Raw genomic sequence first — 20,959 nt, forward strand, 5'->3', positions numbered from 1 at the left:
ATTTACATTATTGCAGTTTACATTATTTACATTATTATTTACATTATTTTCTTCCTAGTCCATCTGCTCTTTCTCGTCCTAATCTGTCTGCTCTGTTTAATTTTTGTATGTCCCTCCTTCTGAATTGCATATGTGTTTTGATTGGTCAGCTGGAACAGTGTGTTGTGATTGATCAACTGCTTAGAGTATTTGGGAAATGTCACGCCCCTTACCATAACCGCGAGTTTTAACACACTTAATAATGCAACCCAAGGCCTTTTTTTGGCATATGTTTTAAAATATTTAAATGAGGATTATTGTCTCGTGTTCGTAATCTCTCTGACGTGCAGTGACGATCTGATAGCATTTAGCTTAGACCACTAAGCTTTTACAGCCGGGACTTTTTACTGCGCCGAGTTGAAGTACTCTCAGAAGTCATAATCTGCCAGTGGGGTAATCCAAATAATTTTTTTAAAGATCATTTTTCTTTTTTTAAGCAAAAACTCTCACAATTTTGAGTTATTTTTTTCCCAAAACAAGACAATTACTTTTGCTTGTCTAGTAAATACTTCTTGTTTTAAGAATTTAGATGTTTGGACTAGAAACAAGACAAAAATACTATGTAAGAAAATAATTTTTTTGCAGTGTAAAGAAATTTGAAAATGTAAAAAAGCATAAAAGGTCCTCTTTAAATTAAGTGACCTTTTCAGAAGCGCAAATAAAATACCTATATGAAGTATTCCATCACCATCATTGGGCCGATGGTTGGTCAATAACACGGGTTGTCCTTTCTCTCTCTGGGTGAATGGTGGTGAACGGGCTCTGGTGTTGAACTGCAGATTAGATGGGCAACCCGGCGGGACATGGGTGGAGGCATTGGCAGAGGGCAGAGTCTCTTCAGACCAGGTGATCGGAGCAACGAAGAGCTGAGCAGGAAGGATGGACTCTGGTTCTTCAGTTTTTTCCTCAGGGCTGTGGATACGTGAAAGGGCGTCCGCCTTGATGTTCTTGGCGCCTGGTCGGTATGTGAAATGTTAAAGTGAAACATTTAGCTTTGCGGAGATAGCTAAAGTTCTTATGATCTGTGAGTACCAGAAATGGGTGTTTAGCACCCTCTAGCCAGTGCCTCTACTCCTCCAGCGCCAGCTTGATAGCGAGGAGTTCCCTGTTGCAGATGTTGTAATTGGTCTGCGCCTGGTTGAGTTTGCGGGAGAAGAAGGCACATGGGTGGAGGCGTCTGGGATTCCCCTGCTGCTAAGACAGGACTGCTCCCACTCCGGTGGTGGAGGCATCCACCTCCATGACGAAAGGGAGCTCTGGATTGGCGTGGACGAGGAGGGGAGCGGTGGTGAAGGCGTTCTTCAAGGAGTGGAATGCTTCGGTGGCAGATGGAATCCAGGACAGAGACTTGGGCTTACCACGGAGGAGGCTGGGGAGAGGACTGGAAATGGTGCCGTACTGATGGATGAATCGTCGATAGAAGTTAGCAAAACCAAGGAATCTTTGGAGCTCTTTAATGGGGTAGGGAGTTGGCCAGGACTGGACGGCTTCCACCTTCCCCTCGTCCATCCAGATGCCACTGCAGTCGATGTTATACCCGAGGAACTGCACTGAGGGTTGATGGAATGTACACTTCTCGGCGTTTAGGTACAGGTGGAAGTCCCACAGGCATTGGAGGACCTCCGCAACGTGGTGGCAATGTTCGGCCAGGCTCTGGGAGTAGATAAGGATGTCATCAATGTAGACCAGCACGAACTTATGGAGGAACTCCAGGAGCACCTCATGAATTAAATCCTGGAATACGGAGGGGGCGTTGGCGAGTCCATATGGCATGACGAGGTATTCATAATGGCCGGTGGGCGTGACAAAGGCGGTCTTCCACTCGTCCCCCTCACGTATCGGGATGAGGTTGTATGCGCTGCGGAGGTCCAACTTCGTGAACACAGTGGCACCACGGAGATGTTCCAGGGCTGCGAGGACAAGTGGAACGGGGTACCTGAACTTGACAGGTATGTTGTTGAGTGCCCAGTAATCAATGCAAAGCCGCAAGCCTCCATCCTTCTTTGCCATGAAAAAGAATCTCGAAGCAGTAGGGGAAGTTGATGTACGGATGTAGCCTTGCTCCAGTGACTCCTTGATGTACTCCTCCATGGCCTTCTCATCTGAGAGTGATAGCGGGTAAATCTTTCCTTTGGTTCCATGTGAAGGATACAAACTTGGATGCCAATGGGGCCGACGGTACGACTGACTTGCCTCAGACTCAGAGGTCTTCTGGGTATTTGATTGGATCTGGTAGACAGTCGGAGTGGCGGTCGTACGGAGCTTGAGCTGGCAGCAGAGGGTCCCCGAGATGAAGTTGCCGGCTGACCCAGAGTCGAGAAGGGTGGTAACTGGAAGGGAAACACCAGCGGCAGTAAGGTTGACAGTGGTGGTGAGTGGCTTAATTTTATGAAGAGAAGGAATGATCGTGGACGTGGAGGACGTCCACGTGGAGGACGTGGAGGACGGACGGGGCATTCAGAGATGTAATGCCCGGGAAAACCACAATATAAACAGAGACCCTGGGTCAGCCGCCTCTGCCGCTCTGCCACTGTCAGTCTCGATGTATCCAGCTGCATGGCCTCGTTGGCTGGTTCTGAAGAGAGAAGGACGGCTGGCCCTGGTGTTCTTCGAGACACGACTGCATATGAGTGGCGAAACGGGTGGAGAGTTGAATGAACCTTTCAAGCCCGATGGAATCCTCGTATGCAGCGAGATGCAGCCGCACTCGAGGATCCATACCCTGTCGGTAGGTCGTTATCAGGGATTGTTTATTCCAGCCACTGGCTGCAGAGAGGGTATGGTTTCCCAAAGACCTCCTGAAAATGCATGATGACACCTGACAGGGTCTGGATTACTGGACTGTCGTTGGTCCACAAGGATTCCGCCCATCAGAGTGCTTTACCTGATAACTGAGATGTGATGAATGCCACTTTGGAATGATCGTGGGGATACAAGTGCGGCTGCATCTCCAGGACCAGCGTGCACTGAAGCAGAAACCCGTTGCAATCCTCCGCCCAACCAGAGTAGGGCGCCGGTCAGGCCACGGGACTGGCGCACTCCATCGACGAATAAGAGATGGTGTTGTTTCCGGAAGTTTTTGCGGGTGAAGATGCAGGTGCGCTGGTGGGGGAGACCTTGCCGAACAGCGTCGACGAGCTCTTGGAAGAGATCCGGGGTGCTCATCCTGGTGTGCGGTGTTTGGTCCGGTCTTCTGTTACAAACAGAGAGGACACCGAGAACTGGGGACAGTGAAACACAGAGTTTATTGAGCTGAACCAGGAGGAGTTTGTCAGAGGTGAGTACAGGCAAGATGAATCCGGGCAGAATGACAATAGGGTAATACGATACGTCTTTGTTGCAGATGAATGGTGGAATGGCAGACTGAGAGACTGGAACGATGGAGACGAGGAGCCAAGAGACAAGACGTGGAAACACTCGGAAGACAAGCAGACACAGGTAAGTATACAGGTGAGTCTGTGGTAGTGAGCATAGGCAGTAGCATGTGCAAACAAGACCGGACAGTGACTGAGTGTGTTAGCGGGGCTTAATGTGCTATCGGAATTATCATAAATACTTTGAGGTAAAAGGTAAGTTTTTGAGGTAAAAAATTGCACATGAACGCCCTCTGATGTCGTGTTTACCACTGGGAAGTTCGGAAATAATTTTGATACCCAAGTTCCCGAGATGGGCGTGCCATAACCGTTAAAAATGGCAGATGGGATACGAATTTCTGCTGTGGCAGGTGTCTTATTTTTATTTTTTCCCGCAACAATTTCATTGTCTTGTCTTGACATTAAAGTAGTACATATTTACACAAATTAATAATCATTTGAAGCATATTGTATATTTTAAACACATCGAAAATCGCATCTAGTTGACCATTCCAGAATAGTGAGCAAGCTGACTATCTAGATAGTGTGGTAAAAGTAGCTATACAATAGGATCATGTATGGTTGAAAACTATGGCCATTTTAGTCTTTAAGCAGCCTTTATTGTCTACATTATGCCTATATTGTGAATGTGATTATAAACAATATGCTTTCGCGTTGTGCTGCTATGTTTGCCAGTGATTCTAGGATTTTCTGGGACCGGGAAATGACTGAAATGGTTATAGTGTTAAAATAACATTCTCTTAAGACGCACAAAAGTATTAACCTGGCGTCCTCCATTCTTTCTGACAACAAAGCACCTGAACACAACAAGCTCGTAGTCACGACTTCTGAAGTGGGAAGTAGGAAATTTCAATAGCACGTGAAGGCAGCATAAGTACTGGTGTTGATTGGCGTGCTGATGGAGTGCAGGTGCGTGTGATCAGTACTCTGGTGACTGTGGTGTCTGTGAAAGGGTGGAGCCTTTTTGCTTGTATATTGCTTGTAACAATATCTGAGATCTGTAACACTGGAAGAGATTAGATTAAACACCAAGGCTCAGATTTGTTTAGCGTCTGAATGGTGCTTTATGCTGTACAAATAATGATAGCTGCAGTTGAGAATCTTACAGTGAACATCAAAAACTAAATCTAGGTCACTGATACAATGGCACAGAACACCATGTAACAGAACCTTTTTATTTGTTTTGAAAGGGACTTCAAAGGACATTTTGAATATTGATGTAGGCTTACTTGTTTTTTCCCCCTTCAATTTGGAACCAGTTTATTGAATCAAGATGTTTTACGCATAAAACAGCAGCAAAACAGGACAATGAATTGTAGCAGGCATTCTATTTTAAGTCCTATTAATATGATACTGTTGACGTTAATTTGTTTATTGCATGAGATGGAACACGCATGAATCATGTCATTGGGAATAATGGGAAACAATGCTGTAATGAAAGAGCATTGTTCTACTCCCCAGCCTCAATTTGGAATTGTAATTATGTTCAGTATACAAACCACAAGGCTGTTTTTGTTAGTGTACTAGTTTTGGATTCTGGGTGAAGGACCTCCTGCCAAATGAACAGTAAAATATTCCAACCAAATGAAAAGAAAATGTAACTGAGCTGTTAATGCTGGCCTATAGCTTTTCAGATACACCACACAAATTAAGCCGACTGTACACTATGCCACTTATAAAGACTACTTGCCAAATAAATAAGAAAGTAAGTAAAATTATGAAATTGAAAGTTGAAATATATCAAGTTAAAATATTTTTATTTTTATTTTACCTGTATATTTTAACAAGTAGTTTATTGCATGTATGTACAAAACAATCAGTCTAGTACTGCAACAATATTAGAGAAACATTAAAAATGAAGTCCTCTAACTAACTGTGAATGTGATCATGATAGAAGAGACTAAAAGTATTGTTTGTTTTAGTTTGATATACAGCAATATGGATGATAGTGAATATTAGGAAATATCTGAACATAATTTTAAAATTAATATTTAATTTACATTTATGTATTTACTGCACCAAAAACACTTTAAATTAACAATTTATGATTATAATATATTCCTGATTGTTATTGATCATAAGATGTTACAGGCCATAACAATATCATATTTTCTGTAGTCTTATATAACTGAAAATCGTCCCCGGTTACGACTGTAACCTTAGTTCCCTGAGAACTGGGAACGAGACGCTGCGTCAGCTGACGCTATGGGGAACGCCTCCAGCGTGACCGGTGTCTGAAACGCTATCCAATCACATCAGTCCTACCAACCGGCGACAGCCTCTGACGTCATCGACGTGCGACCAGGAAGTATAAAAGAGCGCCTTGCAAACACAACCGCATTCAATTTGTCTGAAGGGACTGTTCGCAGGCAGGCCCCGAGGCATGGCAAAAGTGACGCAGCGTCTCGTTCCCTGTTCTCAGGGAACTAAGGTTACAGTCGTAACCGGGGACGTTCCCTTTCGAAAGGGAACTTGAGCTGCGTCAGCTGACGCTATGGGGAACGATATACCCACGCCGCCATGCCGAGGGGAGTGCATGCCTACTGGCAGTGACAACTGTCAGGACAAGCAAATTCAACTGAAAAGCCTGAACCACTCCCCATCTGGTCACATTAGGCTGTCAGTGACAGCATTCCCTACGGTCATAGCCCGAGCCATGGCCTTGGGGCACCTTCATGTACCCTACCCCGGCCGCTCAAAGGCCTGGAACCAACCTGTTCGACAGAAGGGGTTCTTTTAAGGGAATGTGCTCTCACCTTTTCCCATCTGCATTACCGAAACCCCGAGCGCAGAAACGGGGGCGGGCCCTGGCCAGGCGACTCTAACATGAGAGGAGGCTGAATAGGGGTTACACACCACCACCTGTAAAACACAGCCCAGGCTAACCGTTCTTTTTTTTCTTCTTTTTTTGTAGCCTGAAAATGGCATGCCTGTATACCAGTCTCTGCTAAGGCTGGGAGCACCCACCTTAACAACTTAATGCCCCAAGCCCACGGGGGCTGGGTACACATATGCTTCGTTCGCGTGTTAGCCTAACTCACCCTTACGCTTGCTTACGTTCGCAAGGGGGTAGCGCTAAAACACTTGCCCTCCGATGGCCCAGAGCTTTTAGTCGAGCTGCTAGGGACACCCACACTCACTTAGTTTGTTTTTGAAACATATTTCCGCGAGAATGAGCGGTAGCCCACTCTCAACGTACTGAGAGAACACACCACAGTAACATATCTACTTTGCTGGCATAATGTGACGGCTACTCTCCACTAGCGAGGCTAGCTCTAACCAGCCGCATCACGGCTTCTATCAATAGATCGTTCTGGCCACCAAACGGGGAAACTAGCGGCCCTTACAACACACCCTCGGCGGGGAGCGCACTTTAGCATTCAAGAAAAAATAAAACGTTCCTCATACTGAGGACTTACCCGCTCCCACCGGCGCGTGATGACATCCGTGCACAGGCATATACTCACAGCATCCAGCATGCGGGCACACCGCCCAAGAGTTGTTTTCCGACGAAGCGTCCAGCGACGAATCTCCCTTTACGACCCCTCACGCCCACTCAGGGAAGCGGTCGAGTTTACTCAGACAATTCCTTTCCCACAAGGAAAACCCGCCACTTTTCCGCTTCTAGTGCTTCATGATAACTTCTCGATAAGCCCATAACGAAAAGTCCCCCAAACCTGAAGGGGGCGCCTGCTCACCAGACTAGACGGGCCGTCAGAGTCTCACGTCCGCTCATCATTGGCCCCGCCCGGCCTGATGTCAAGCGCCGAGGGAAAAGGTAGAAGGAAGGGCTCGCCTACTACCTCCGCTTAGCCCTAGTAGGCGGGGTTTCACCCTGCCTACGCTGGTTCCGGTCTTCGGCACCGGCACCTTTCCTCCAGTTCCGGGTGTCCCGCCTCTTTTGCGCCCTACTCCGCCACGGAGGGGGCGCCCGAGAGGCCACACTCGCTCGCTGGTCTTGCCTTCGGTCCTCGGACCGTGACGTACCAGGGACCCCGGACCTCAGCGGGATGCAGGTCTTAAATGCCACTGAGCGCGCCTTCGCCTCTCTAAACCTTCCCACCACCGCCTCGACTGAGGTGCCGAAGAGCTCAGAGGGCGAAACCGGGGCATCGAGGAGAAAGGCCGGAGAGAAATCGATCATCCAGGCGATTTGGACGAGCGGTTTCTCCCCTAACGCGCCGCCACGGCACCTATAGCCGATCAGTGGCCCGTTCCATCACCTCCAACAGCTCCCCGTACACGGGGCAGGATGTCTGGGAGGGTTCGGCCTCAGCCGCTTCACCACCCTCCACTTCCATCCCTTGCTGAAGTGGGAGCTCCTCGGCCGACGATGAGGAGGAGTTATCACCCAACTCCTCCTCCGGCGGCCGCCCCTCGCGATCTGGCCCATCGCCGAGAACAACCTCCGTCTCTAGACGGCGGGCCAGATCCAGCTGGGAGCCCCAAGACATAAGTCGCCGCTCAGCCTCGGCAGAAGCGGGACCACTCCCAGCCGCTGGACCCTCTTCCCTCGAGAAGAGGGCCAGACGAGTGCGGAGCGTCTTTAGAGACAGACGCTCACAGTTCGCACAGGAGGCACTTTCTTCAAGAACCTCCCGTGCGTGCTCCTCACCCAGGCAGAACACGCAGAGTGTATGTGTGTCCTCAGGTGTGAGGAACCTGGGACACTGGTCTGCACACTTTCTGAAGCCGTGCTTCCTCTTGTGCACACACTTAGGCATGATGTTTTTTTTGTTTGTTTTTTGAATCAGACAAACAGTCCCTGAAGACGAATTGGATGCGGTTGTGTTTGCAAGGCGCCCTTTTATACTTCCTGGTCGCACGTCGATGACGTCAGAGGCTGTCGCCGGTCGGTAGGACTGATGTGATTGGATAGCGTTTCAGACACCGGTCACGCTGGAGGCGTTCCCCATAGCGTCAGCTGATGCAGCTCGAGTTCCCTTTTGAAAGGGAACATGATTTCTTGTATTTTTTTTCATTGTTTATTATTTTACTTTTCTTTTGGTAATATTTCATTTATTTATTTATAAAAGCCCTATACAACAATTTTCCTAATGATACAACATTAAATTGTTTAAAAATAACTTTTATCTTACAAAAATATTTCCATAAATATTGCGTCAATTATGTTACCGTACCATACTTTGCCTTTAAATTGGTAGAATTATCTCCCACAACCATGTAAGATACAGGAAATGATGCCACTTTCCCTCACTGATAAGATCTGGAGCACTGAAAGGCTTGTGTGCGCTCTCTGAGAAAATATTTTACACCAAGTGGTATTTTGAGAAACGTCAAAATTGTTACCAAAGTATTAAAAGGAAAACCAAATGTATCACTGATCATTGAAAAACAAAATTGTATTATGTTTCAATAGTGCCATGTGCTCTTAGCATTTATGCTAGAAAGTGGAGTTTTTTGCAAAAAGTTTAAAATTGTCAATCCTGTCACAATCAAACACTGTTACCAATGTAGAAAAAAACACCAATGTAAAGCACATGCCACAGGTGCACTTACGGTGTGTCCGAATCCACTTTTCTAGTTTAACGATGGGAAAAACAGTCAGTGTGCCAGGTTCATTGTCTAAAAGGGTTTTAACTTGTCTCTTAATGAGTCATGGTTGTGTGTTGAGCATAATGTGTAATAAAACCAATCAGAGTCTCATCTCCCATTCCCTTTAAAAGCCACTTGTGCTTGCACCAGGGCATATTCACTATTTACATGGTGGAATTTGTGAGGGAAAATTCTTCAGAGAGGAATCCTTTTATTTTTAATATTTAAAAATGTTGGTGCTGCTACGCTTCCCTGTGTGTAATAAGCAGAGTGTATGTGGGTTGTGCTTACACACCCTTTAAATAACACAATAAATACTGCGCTATTGACTTTACACCAGGTTTTTGTTGTTTATTAAAGGACAACTCCGGTGAGAAATGAACCCAGGGGTTATTAACAGATGGTTACCGAGTAGATCGTTTTCATGAAAATCGAATGTAAAGAGTTTTATCTCTAAAAACAGATTAGCTTATAACGCTTGTCTATGGGGCAAAGGGTAGTACAATTAAATCGCTAGTTAATACCACTAACAAGGCTAAAAATAGCCTCACGAGCGCTGAGAAAAACGCCTCCCAGAGAACGATCTACTCGGTAACCATCTGTTAATTACCCCTCACTGGAGTTGTCATTTAATGCAGTCATCTTCACTTCCTCTGAATAGCAACACACCAACAATGCGCCTGAACACACCTCGTTCTCAGACCAGATTTGTGCATTTCGGCACGAGTGCATTTGCTTGATAAACAAGGTGGCGCTGGCGCAGACACTATTAATCGATTATCAGATTCACAGTGGATTATTTTCATTATCAATTATTAGGGGTTTAATGATACCCTCATATCACATTTTGATACATATCATGATACTGGACTCATGATATGATATTATTGCGATACATAGTAAAAGGTTAACAAAAAATGTAGTGTTGATTAAAATGCTAAATTTGATATTACATTGGGGGTGAAAATGAATAGGCTTAAACTTGGTGCTGGTAACCCAATGCACAGGACAATGGTGACACCAGAATAAATATCTTCATGATTCTGAAGCTGAAAATACAGAATTATTTTAGACGAATATGCTTGCTCTCTGTCACTTTAAAATAATGTAGGGCACTTTTTACGGGTAACATAAGATCTTTGGCATTATAAGGAACCTATTGCATTATTATACATTATAAACATTATATATGTGACCCATGCTGGCAAAAGGAGTTGATGATTTCAAGCTACAGGCAAATCGAATGAAAAATGCATATATATATATATATATTTTTTTTTTTCTTTTCTTTTTTTTTTCTATTAAATTAGGTTTTGGCTTAGTGTGTGCCAAATTGGGTGTTATTATCAGAGATTTTAAGTTATTGTAGCTAGGTGATTTTGTTTTGGAACCTTTCTGAAAACTTCTAACAGGTGTAGCTCAGTAATTTTTTGTCCGATTCAAACAAATCATACATATTTTTTAAAGGTTTTTCACATAAAGAATGTGAAAATATGCTCACTCAGACTCATTTTTTAGCCTAGATGCCAGGCGAACTTTGCACCCCCCACAACATTTGAGGTCACCCATAGTATTCCGATAAGCCGTTCTGAAGCTTTAAGTAGGGGCGAGCTGGGCGTTGCCATCTTGCGAGCGAATCATCCCGAGTCACTCCCGGGTAAAAGAAAATGGGCAAAAAGGCGGGATGTGGGTGAAGCTTAGGTGACACAATGACTATAGACGGCAGATAAATGGCTATCCACCTGTCACTCAAAGTAATCACCCCCTTAATTATGCTGAACTTTAAGGCTTTATATAACGAATGAGTTATAAAAAAATTCACCTCCCTCACAGTTGTCATGAAGATCAAAATTAGCCATATTGGCCAAAACCACAATTTGTACAAGGCTGTAAACATTTTCTTAATTTTCAAATTCTAAAACATAACATTTTTTTCTGCTGTAAAGTTGGAAATTTTAACATGGGGCTCAATCAAGGGGGTAATCTAGCGCTCGGAAAGCGTTCCACCCCTAGGGGCTGCCATTGCTAACCAAGCCATCACCTGCTGTTAGCATCCCATTGACTCCCATTCATTTTTGAGTCACTTTGACAGTGAATAACTTTACATCTGAGACGTTTAAAGACTCCATTTGTCCATTGTTTATTTCTAAAGAAACACGACAATGAATAAAAGGCTCCGTTACCTTGTATCTTACACTATCGCCCCGCAGAAGCTAACGATTACGTCATAACCAAGGCGACTCTGTCGCACAGTTGAGAAATTACCGTATAGACCTGAGAAGACGCTCGCAGGCAATCTTTTACTGTCTATGAGACAGTCGGGGGGACGTGGAGACATAAAGTCTGATAAAGTCAAGGGGGAAGAATGGGGAGAAGCCCGTAGTGAGCCAAAAGCAACGGGAGAAAATATTTAAACAATGTGATTCAGCTTTCACTTTCCACAACTACTAGAAGACCTACAGCTGTCAGACAGGACACGTCACATCACGTCACATCTACGTCGTCAAGCTCAATCTGAGCCTGCGCAGTTCTCTCAGCCATCAGGAAGTGAGTGCCCCTAGGTTGACTTCATTAATTCGCCGTTGATGTCAATGGGGTCGCTGTGTCCATTTCTTTTACTCTCTATGGGCTCAATGAGATTCTGGTCCTTTCTGGAGCTTGTCTCTAGTGGCCAGTCAAGGAATTGCAGTTTGCATTACTTCCGTATAATAATGGTTATTCTATGGGTGACGCCACGGACACTATGTCCATATTTATTTACAGTCTATGGTTTACACTCATCTTCTTCTACTTCTTCCAAAATGCATGCATTTGAGTTCTGTTGACAACTATGCGTCGCTCAAGTCAACATACATCACTTACTCCGTTGCTCTGATTGGTTGTAGGTCTATCCAATTGATGGTTCGGTTGAAACACGCCCCATAATCACAGCCCAATGGAGCAGCATCAGACTCATATTCTGACTAGTCTCGGAGTATGATGACGTCAGGCTAACTCATTTTGTCATTACAGGTCACATATAGTAGTCTAATGTAGTACTGACACTAAAACTCTGTAAACTTGAATTGTTTCTCACACACTAATTTTCGATTTTGGGTGAGCGATACACAATACAGATTGTCACAAACCACAATATATATTGTTGCATTTTGTATTGGGATATATTGTGACAGGATATATTGTTACACCCCTATGAATTATTATTCATTAGTTGTTGCTTTGTGTCAGGACCATGCTGGTTTATTTTGCAGTAAAGCTGACTACTTAAAAACTCCCTACTTAAAGTTGTAAGAAATAATCCAGCATTGAATGTATTTTAAAAGGTTGGATGTTTTGTTTCAGAAATGCATTGAGTTGATCAACCCAGCTGACTTTGCCGCCCCGCTGGAAGAGGGCATGTCCGCTGATCTGTACTTCCATTATGTGGCTCCCCCACGTGTCCAAACGCCTGAGAAGGTAAAATGTTGTCCCGCCCAGTCCTTGCTGTAATAACGCACTCCTCTAATGTATTTGGCTCGCAGTAAAATGTTGTGTTCTTTTTGTGGTTGAGACTTTGCTTGGAATTACCCTTTCAGTGAAGATGCGTTTCACATGTTTCTCATTTTCAGAGGAAACGCAAATCTGCTTCCAAGTATGACTAACCTTTTTCCTTAACAGACACTGTGCTGTACAGCTGGAGAACATAGACTGTACTGAGCAGAGGGAATTGTATTTTATAGCAGGAGGATTACATCATAGCTCAATTTCTATCTTTACATTTATTTTTGGTCCCTCAGAGAATTAACTGTTTTTATTCATGTATTTTAATGATTTATTTGCTACAGAAAAAATATTCTAGTATAAATACTGCCTATATAAAAACTCCATTAAAATTACACTTGAGTTTTAAAGAGATGTATCTTTTCGACTTTCCCACAGTCATGGAAAATCTTGAAATGTCAGGGAATTCCAGGACTGGTAAGAAATCATGAAAATGAGTAATATCATAAAAGTCGTGGGAATTTATGTCAACATACATTTCTGTAGTTACCCGGCTCTCCTTTGACGTCATTCTTTTCAAGCCCTAATATGTAATGGCCACTTTTCAAGATTCAATCAATTACTGATATTAAAATTAAGTTCCACCTCTTGTTGAATGTCCTGTATTTATTGGACATATGGTCAGATCACTGGAGTAAATTGGTTGCATATTTTATAATATTTTAAGCTAGAAGTTGCACTTTTTGTGTGCAATCTCTATCAAAATTTATTTTTATTTAAATTAAATAAAAAACGATATCCCTTGAAGCACATTGGTCAAAAGGCGCCGTGGGAACTCAACCACAGAATGCTCAGTGTGTGCTGTTCATAATATGGCCACATGTAGGTGCTGTGCTTCTACTTATGTTTTTATGATTTCCCAAACTAGATACTTCAGTTCTGCCTTCCCACATGCTCAATGCATTTCCTCATTAGTTCTTTGCTGCAATGTTACATTACAAGCTAAGAAAAATAAATGAGCTTTTAATGTCAATAACTAATAGGCTTGGCATTTCATGAATCATTGAATGCCATATATTTTTTTAAAAAGGAGAATTTTGAGAATCTGTATTATCTTATTTTCTTTTATAATTTTTCATTATAATTACTCTATGTATAGGCCTGTCGCGGTTATTGATTTATCATTTGATCGTGATTATTCGATCTAATTGCAGTTATTTGATATAGCAATAATTGTGTAGTTTAAATTTCACCAAAATTATAAATAAACATGGTTGTCCTTCAAACGAAATGCAGGTTTAACCAGACTGCATTATATTATATTATGAATTTTATATTTTGATAATTATTTAAAAATGCATTTTCACAGAATTAAAGTAAATCATTTGGGCCTATTTTATTGTCAAATCGATTAATCGCATCTTTAAAAAAATTGTGTTTATATAATACGCCGATCATAACATTATGACCGGTGAAGTGAATAACACTAATTATCTCTTTATCACAGCACCTGTTAGTGGGTGGGATATATTAGGCAGCAAGTGAACATTTTATCCTCAAAGTTGATGTGTTTGAAGCAGGAAAAAATTGGCAAGCGTAAGTATTTGAGTGAGTTTGATAAGGGCCAGATTGTAATGGCTAGACGACTGGGTCAGAGCATCTCCAAAACTGCAGCTCTTGTGGGGTGTTCCCGGTCTGCAGTGGTCAGTATATATCAAAAGTGCTCCAAGGAAGGAACAGTGGTGAACCCGCGACAGGGTCCTGGGCGGCCAAGGCTCATTGATGCACATGGGGAGCGAAGACTAGCCTGTGTGGTCCCGATCAAACAGACAGGCCACTGTAGCACAAACTGCTCAAGAAGTTAATGCTGGTTCTGAGAGAAAGGTGTCAGAATACACAGTGCATCGCAGTTTGTTGCATATGAGGCTGCATAGCCGCAGACCAGTCAGGGTGCCCGTGCTGACTCTTGTCCACCAGTGAAAGTGCCAACAGTGGGCACGTGAGCATCAAGTGGTGGAAGAAGGTGGCCTGGTCTGATGAATCATGTTTTCTTTTACATCACATGGATAGCCGGGTGCGTGTGCTTTGCTTACCTGGTGAACACATGGCACCACGATGCACTATGGGAAGAAGGCAAGCCAGCAGAGGCAGTGCAATGCTTTGAGCAATGTTCTGCTGGAAAAACATTGAGTCCTACCATCCATGTGGATGTTACTTTGACACGTACTACCTACCTAAGCAATGTTGCAGACCAGGTACAGCCTTTAATGGAAACAGTATTCCCTAGTGTCTGTGACCTCTTTCAGCAAGATTATGTGCTAAAAGCAAGATTGGTTCACGAATGATCTGAGGAGCAGGACTTTGAGATGTTGACTTGGCCTCCAAATTCCCCAGATCTCAATCCGATTGAGCATCTGTAGGATGTCCTGAACGAACAAATCTGATCCATGGAAGCCCCACCTCGGAATTAATAGGACTTAATGGATCTGCTGCTAACATCTTGGTGCCAGATATCACAGCACACCTTCAGGGGTCTAGTGGAGTCCATTCCTTGATGGGTCAGGGCTGTTTTGATGGCAAAAGTAAGACCAACACAATATTAAGATAGGATTAGGATATGAATAATGTTATGTCTGATACACACACACACACACACACACACACACACACACACACACACACACACACATGTCGTGTTTCCATGTTTTATGGGGACTTTACATAGGCGTAATGGATTTCATACTGTACAAACTGTACATCCTATTCCCTTACACTGCCACTGCCCCTAAACCTACCCATCACAGGAAACATTCAGCATTTTTACTTTCTCAAAAAAACTCCTTTTGTGTGATTTATAAGATGTTTTCCTCATGGGGACCTAAAAAGGTCCCCACAAGGACAAGGATTTCGGATATTGCCATCTTTGTGGGGACATTTTGTCCCCATAACGTAGGGATTACCAGGTCGCGCATACACACACACACACGCACACACACACATGCACACTCAGATGTAAAATGCACACACAAGCCACTACAATTGGCACTCTCAAATTGTAGTGCTGTCCAATTGATTAATCATGATTTTGATCGCATTTTATATATATATATATATATATATATATATATATATATATATATATATATATATATATATATATATATATATATATATATATATGTAAGTCCAAGAAGTTCTTTTTTTAACTTGAAATTCAATATAATATAATACAAATTCCTATATATATATATATATAGATATATAGATAGATAGATAGATAGATAGATAGATAGATAGATAGATAGATAGATAGATAGATAGATAGATAGATAGATAGATAGATAGATAGATAGATAGATAGATAGATAGATAGGAATTTGTATTATATTATATTGAATTTCAAGTTAAAAAAAGAACTTCTTGGACTTACATTAGGCTTTTGTAAGTGACATGAACAAAACTATTTAATCGTTAATTGCATTTATTTGAATGATAATTCAATGGTCTGTGTTATAATGCCTTATAAAATCAGTTTTACTTTCCACAGATGAAATATCTTGTATTTGGAATGACATGAAGGTGAATAAATAATGAGAGAATTTTAATGTATAGACGAAATATTTCTTTAATTGACCCTAGGGCACAGAGGAATCTCACGAGGAGAATATGGAAGAAGCTGGAAAAGCTGAGCTTGAAGAAAGTCCCGAGAATCACGTGGACTTCAGTGTGGAAGATGTTCAAGAGGTGTTGAGGGAAATGACCCAGGAGATGTTAGCAAAACTGCAGGTATACACCCTTGAGCAAACAACAAGCATCCCAGTAGCATTCTATAATAGCAGCCTGTTTATAAGAAATAACATACTGATTACTACCAACAGAGAGAGAGACAAAACGCATTTTCATTCGCATGAGTCAGTTTCCACAAGAATTACATTCATGGCTTGAGGGCAGCAATATCACAGATAGCATTAATAAAACATCTTAAAAGGCAAATAATGAATAACAGACTGTGTATCAGAACTGCATTTCTGAAAATATCATGGTTCCACTCATATTCTCCCACAAACCTCCACCCACAGTGTGATTATGCCAAGAAACAAAAGAATCTAAAATTAAAACCTGAATAACGCTCTCCTGCCTAATATCATTGGTATTCTCTGCATAACGTAAAGTACATTAGACAGCTGCTGGCAGATATCGTGATTAATTTTACGCTAGACTTAAGGTGGAATTGAATTACCGTGACTGCCACGATTGCACGAAACAACCAGGGAGATTGCTAAATTGTGTCATCTCTATCACAAGTTTTTACACGCCAAATGTTTTGGAGGTTTGAGACGGCAGAGGTTGCCGTGGGCCGTGCCGTCAAGACCCGAACAGAAGGGGCTAGAAAGGCATAAGTCATTTTTCACTTTGATGGGATTAATGATTATGGGGGTCATTCAATTCTCCTGCCATGTTCCATGAAGACCTTTGTCATCTGTGTGACAAGCCTTTATTTCAAATGGCAAACGCTCTGTAATTTGAGAGCCCATTTGTAGTGGCTTGTGTGTGCATTTTACATCTGAGTGATACGCTGTAGAGACGCCGCTATTTCCATCAATTCTCCTGGGCTTTTCCTCTCCTTTTATTGTCGGAGGAAGGTCAATTACATATATCACTTTGCTAAATATAACCTCATGCAAATTGATTGGTAAAAATGTTGCTGCTTCAATAGAATCTAGATTGTGTTGTTTTGTATTTTCTATGCTAATTGTAACCAGTATGGCTCAGGGGAGCGTATGAAGTCACTGTGAAGCGTGCTTAATATCACAGTCATCCACGTTCAGTTTGAAGTGTTTGCTACATCCATATTTATTCTTTTCCGTTACGCTTTTTTCTCCCCCGAATATTATTCTTGTTTCAAAAGTTCCCAGGAATACCATGACTGTGGATCTCATCATACCTAATATGGTCGAAACACTGAAAATTACAAATGCTGGAATTACTGAGAATGACTTCCTTACCAATAACATTACCATTCCAGATGTGGGCCAGAGGTTTTCAATATGCCTTTGTGCTGTACGGGGAACTTCACTGCACAAAATGTGTTGTGTATTTTCATTAAAGCTGGAACACTGCGTACAAATATGCACAAGTACAATAGATTGTTTTACAGTGAGTCAGTGAATGTCACAAACGTTTCATCACAAGATCAAAAAGGAAAAATAAATATAATTTAGTATAAAAACAATCAAGCCTATTTTTTAGGACTATGTTTACTCATTTCTGCAATTTTTTCTGTGTATTTATTCATGGGGGGTTATTTATTTATTTTGTAATACCCATCATTCTCAAAAGTGAATATTATTACTGTAATACAATAGTGGAAAACAATAAAACTATAATAATACTAATAATCTATACAAGTGTGTGTGTGTGTGTGTGTGTGTGTGTGTGTGTGTGTGTGTGTGTGTGTGTGTGTGTGTGTGTGTGTGTGTGTGTGTGTGTGTGTGTGTGTGTGTGTAATCAGCACCAATTAAAGATACAATAATATACTATAATGTATTCAAATATAATAAGTGGAATTTAGTATAAAAACAATATTAAGGACCATTATGTTTGTTTGTTTATATTTTACATTGAGGTGTGTATTATCATTTCTGTGATATTTTCTGAGCATTTTATTCATAAGGGTTTATTTTTTTATGTTTTTATTTTTCATTAAAATTATCATGATTGTAATAAAATATAATATCCAATACAACAATACTCCGTGATAAAAATCAATAGGCTACAATAAAAAAAAATGAAATGGGCACCAATTAAAGTGCATAAAATAAAATACTAGAATAGTTTAATAAGTGGATTTTAGTATAAAAACAATCACACCAATTTTTAGGGCCATTGTCTTTTGTTTGTTTATTTATATTTTACACTGACACATGTATTATAATTTCTGTAATATTTGCTTGCCATTTTTTCCCGAGGGTTTATTTATTTTAAAAAAAAAAATCATTAAAATGATCATTACTGTAATACAATATAATATACAATAGACTAATAGTATAATGATAAAAAATCTATACAATGTACTGTTAAGTAAGTTTAGTTTTTTAATTAAGTTTAATTATTCTAACTGCTGTGAGAAAAGGCTATAAATGATCCGCCACCTGCAGCATCCTCACATGCGATAGTCTACTAGCCAGACTCTTTCTTTATGTATACAGAAGTGACTTAATGACAAAAAGACATTCTCGAATTTCTTGCAGAAATCCAACATACCACTCTTATTATAACACATTATAAGCTTACTGTTGTTTTGAATAATGGCTTGTTGAGTATTTGCTCAAAAATGTATTTTGTGGGGGGAAAAAGTTATGAACTGCAGATTTAAGTAAAATAGATTTTTTGGTAACACTTTAACACTAAAATGGTCCTTAGTTAACATAGTTAACTGAAATATGACACCCACCCCCACCCCAAGATTCACTCATGTAACTGTAATCTCCACCCTGAATCAGTTTTTTTTATGGATGTACAAATTCTTATGTGTTCAACAGGCCGACTTCACAGAGAAACTGCGAGTTCATGAGGAGACCTACATCTCGAGGTTAGAACGACTTCAAAAAGGCTCTTCCAAATAGCACTGATGAGACGCCAAGAGGATTTCCCACCAGTATTTATTAATTCAAGTCCTAAAATAAAACAGAATATGGCACTTGTGGTTTATACAGCCAAATACTCTTAATTTACTGTAAAATGTATTCACTTAGTTTTCACTTATGTCAAGCAAAAGTGCTTCATTGGTTTGTACGATGTTGACAGCAGATTAAATAAATGACTTTCTGGTGACATTCCTGATTTATTCAGCAAGATAAAATGATGAATATGAAACAAGGTTATTTTCGTAAACGAAAACTGAAACTAAGACTAAAACTATTGGTCAAAAAACATTTTCGTAAACTGAAATAAAATTTAAAAATCTGAATAAATAAAAAACTAAAACTAAACGAAACTAACTACTCTTACTAAAAAACTAACTGAAATAAAATAATAATTAGCAAAAATAAATATTCGTTTTCGTTGTTAATAAGCTCTCTTTAATGTGGTGGAGAATCTGACTGTGGCGGTTGAGGGAGTGTCTATTGCGCTACTGCGCGTCAAGTGAGCTGAGGAGATTAACCGCTGTCCTGTGACGGACGCGTGCAGACAGGCAACACATCGCCAGTCCTAAACGGGAGTTCACAAAGAATCAATGCGTCCGTGGCAGTGAAATGGGGAAATAACACAAGGTAATGAGATGCACGTTGAACTTCTTTTAAGCTCACTGTTTTAGAATGCCGTTTCTTACGTGACGAGAGACGAAGGCGCAAAAGTCAGCAACTATATTAGCAAATAACGTTACTAGCCTACTGTGCGTTTGAGATTTCATGTTTGCATAATATTGACAGGCTCAAAGGTGTTATCATAATCATTTACTACTAATAATATTATTATCTGTGTGGAGACATTTCCCCACAAAGTAGGGAATGCCAGGACACACACACAGGTTTGTTTCACTATATAAGTGAGGACATTGCATGGACTTCCATTGATTTTATATCAGGTTAATGATATTTTATATCCCCTAACTCAATTCCTATCCCTAAACCTACCCATCCCAAGAACGTGCAAAACAATAGATTTAAATAAAAACATGTTTTGGCCGATTTATAAGCCTTTTTAACTAGTGAGGACCAGTCAAATGTCCTTACTAGTCAGTTATCATAATATTTTACTAGATAAGTGAGGACATTGGTCCCCTTTACAATTATAGCACAACAAACACACACACACACACGCGCGCGCGCACACATGTCTGGTGCGCTATCTTTGTGGGGACTTGCCATATAGACGGTTTTTATACCAAACAAACCATATATTCTATCCCCCTACACTGCCCCTGCCCCTAAACCTACCCGTCACAGGAAACTTTCTACATTTTTACATTTTCAAAAGAACTCATTATGTATGATTTATAAGCTTTTGTACCCATGGGGACCTCAATTTAGGTCCCCACGGTGACACGAGTCCCCATGAGTCTGTGTGCATTCAGTTTGAAGTCCTCACCAGGCTAGAAAAACATGTACACACACACACACACACACACACACACACACACACACACACACACACACACACACACACACACACACACACACACACACACACACACACACACACACACACACACACACACAGCAAAACAGTGTGTAGACACTGCTAGCCTACATTGTACTACTGAAGAAATTAAAATAAGCTTTTAATTGTTTAACAATATTTCATCTGTTATGAGTGAGTTTGTCTGGAATTTATAATTTTTACTTTTATATTTTACGTTGCATCTATTTTGTTCTTTAAGATAGATCCTGTATAGGTCATAGTTTGACTCAAGCTTTTTTGCTCAAAGGTGAAGACCCAACTTTATGCATGTTTTGTAAGACCGTCCTGGGTTTAAACAATAATGCTCGTTTATCAAGTTATTTCAC

The 20,959-nt window shown here is 41.2% G+C and overlaps 1 protein-coding gene across 1 annotated transcript in view; it reads left to right on the forward strand.

The window, feature by feature from the left end:
- Positions 1–19,274, forward strand: part of cabcoco1 (ciliary associated calcium binding coiled-coil 1) — a 35,952-nt gene extending 16,678 nt beyond the window's left edge. The window contains exons 6-8 of the mRNA XM_067429710.1: positions 12,312–12,425; positions 16,089–16,235; positions 18,992–19,274. Of these exons, the coding sequence (XP_067285811.1) occupies positions 12,312–12,425; positions 16,089–16,235; positions 18,992–19,075 (345 nt within the window). The 3' untranslated portion in view covers positions 19,076–19,274. The remainder of the gene's footprint in view (positions 1–12,311; positions 12,426–16,088; positions 16,236–18,991) is intronic.
- The last annotated feature ends 1,685 nt before the right edge of the window (positions 19,275–20,959 follow it).

The sequence above is a fragment of the Pseudorasbora parva genome, chromosome 21 (assembly GCF_024679245.1).
Source record: "Pseudorasbora parva isolate DD20220531a chromosome 21, ASM2467924v1, whole genome shotgun sequence".
Classification (NCBI taxonomy): Eukaryota; Metazoa; Chordata; class Actinopteri; order Cypriniformes; family Gobionidae; genus Pseudorasbora; species Pseudorasbora parva.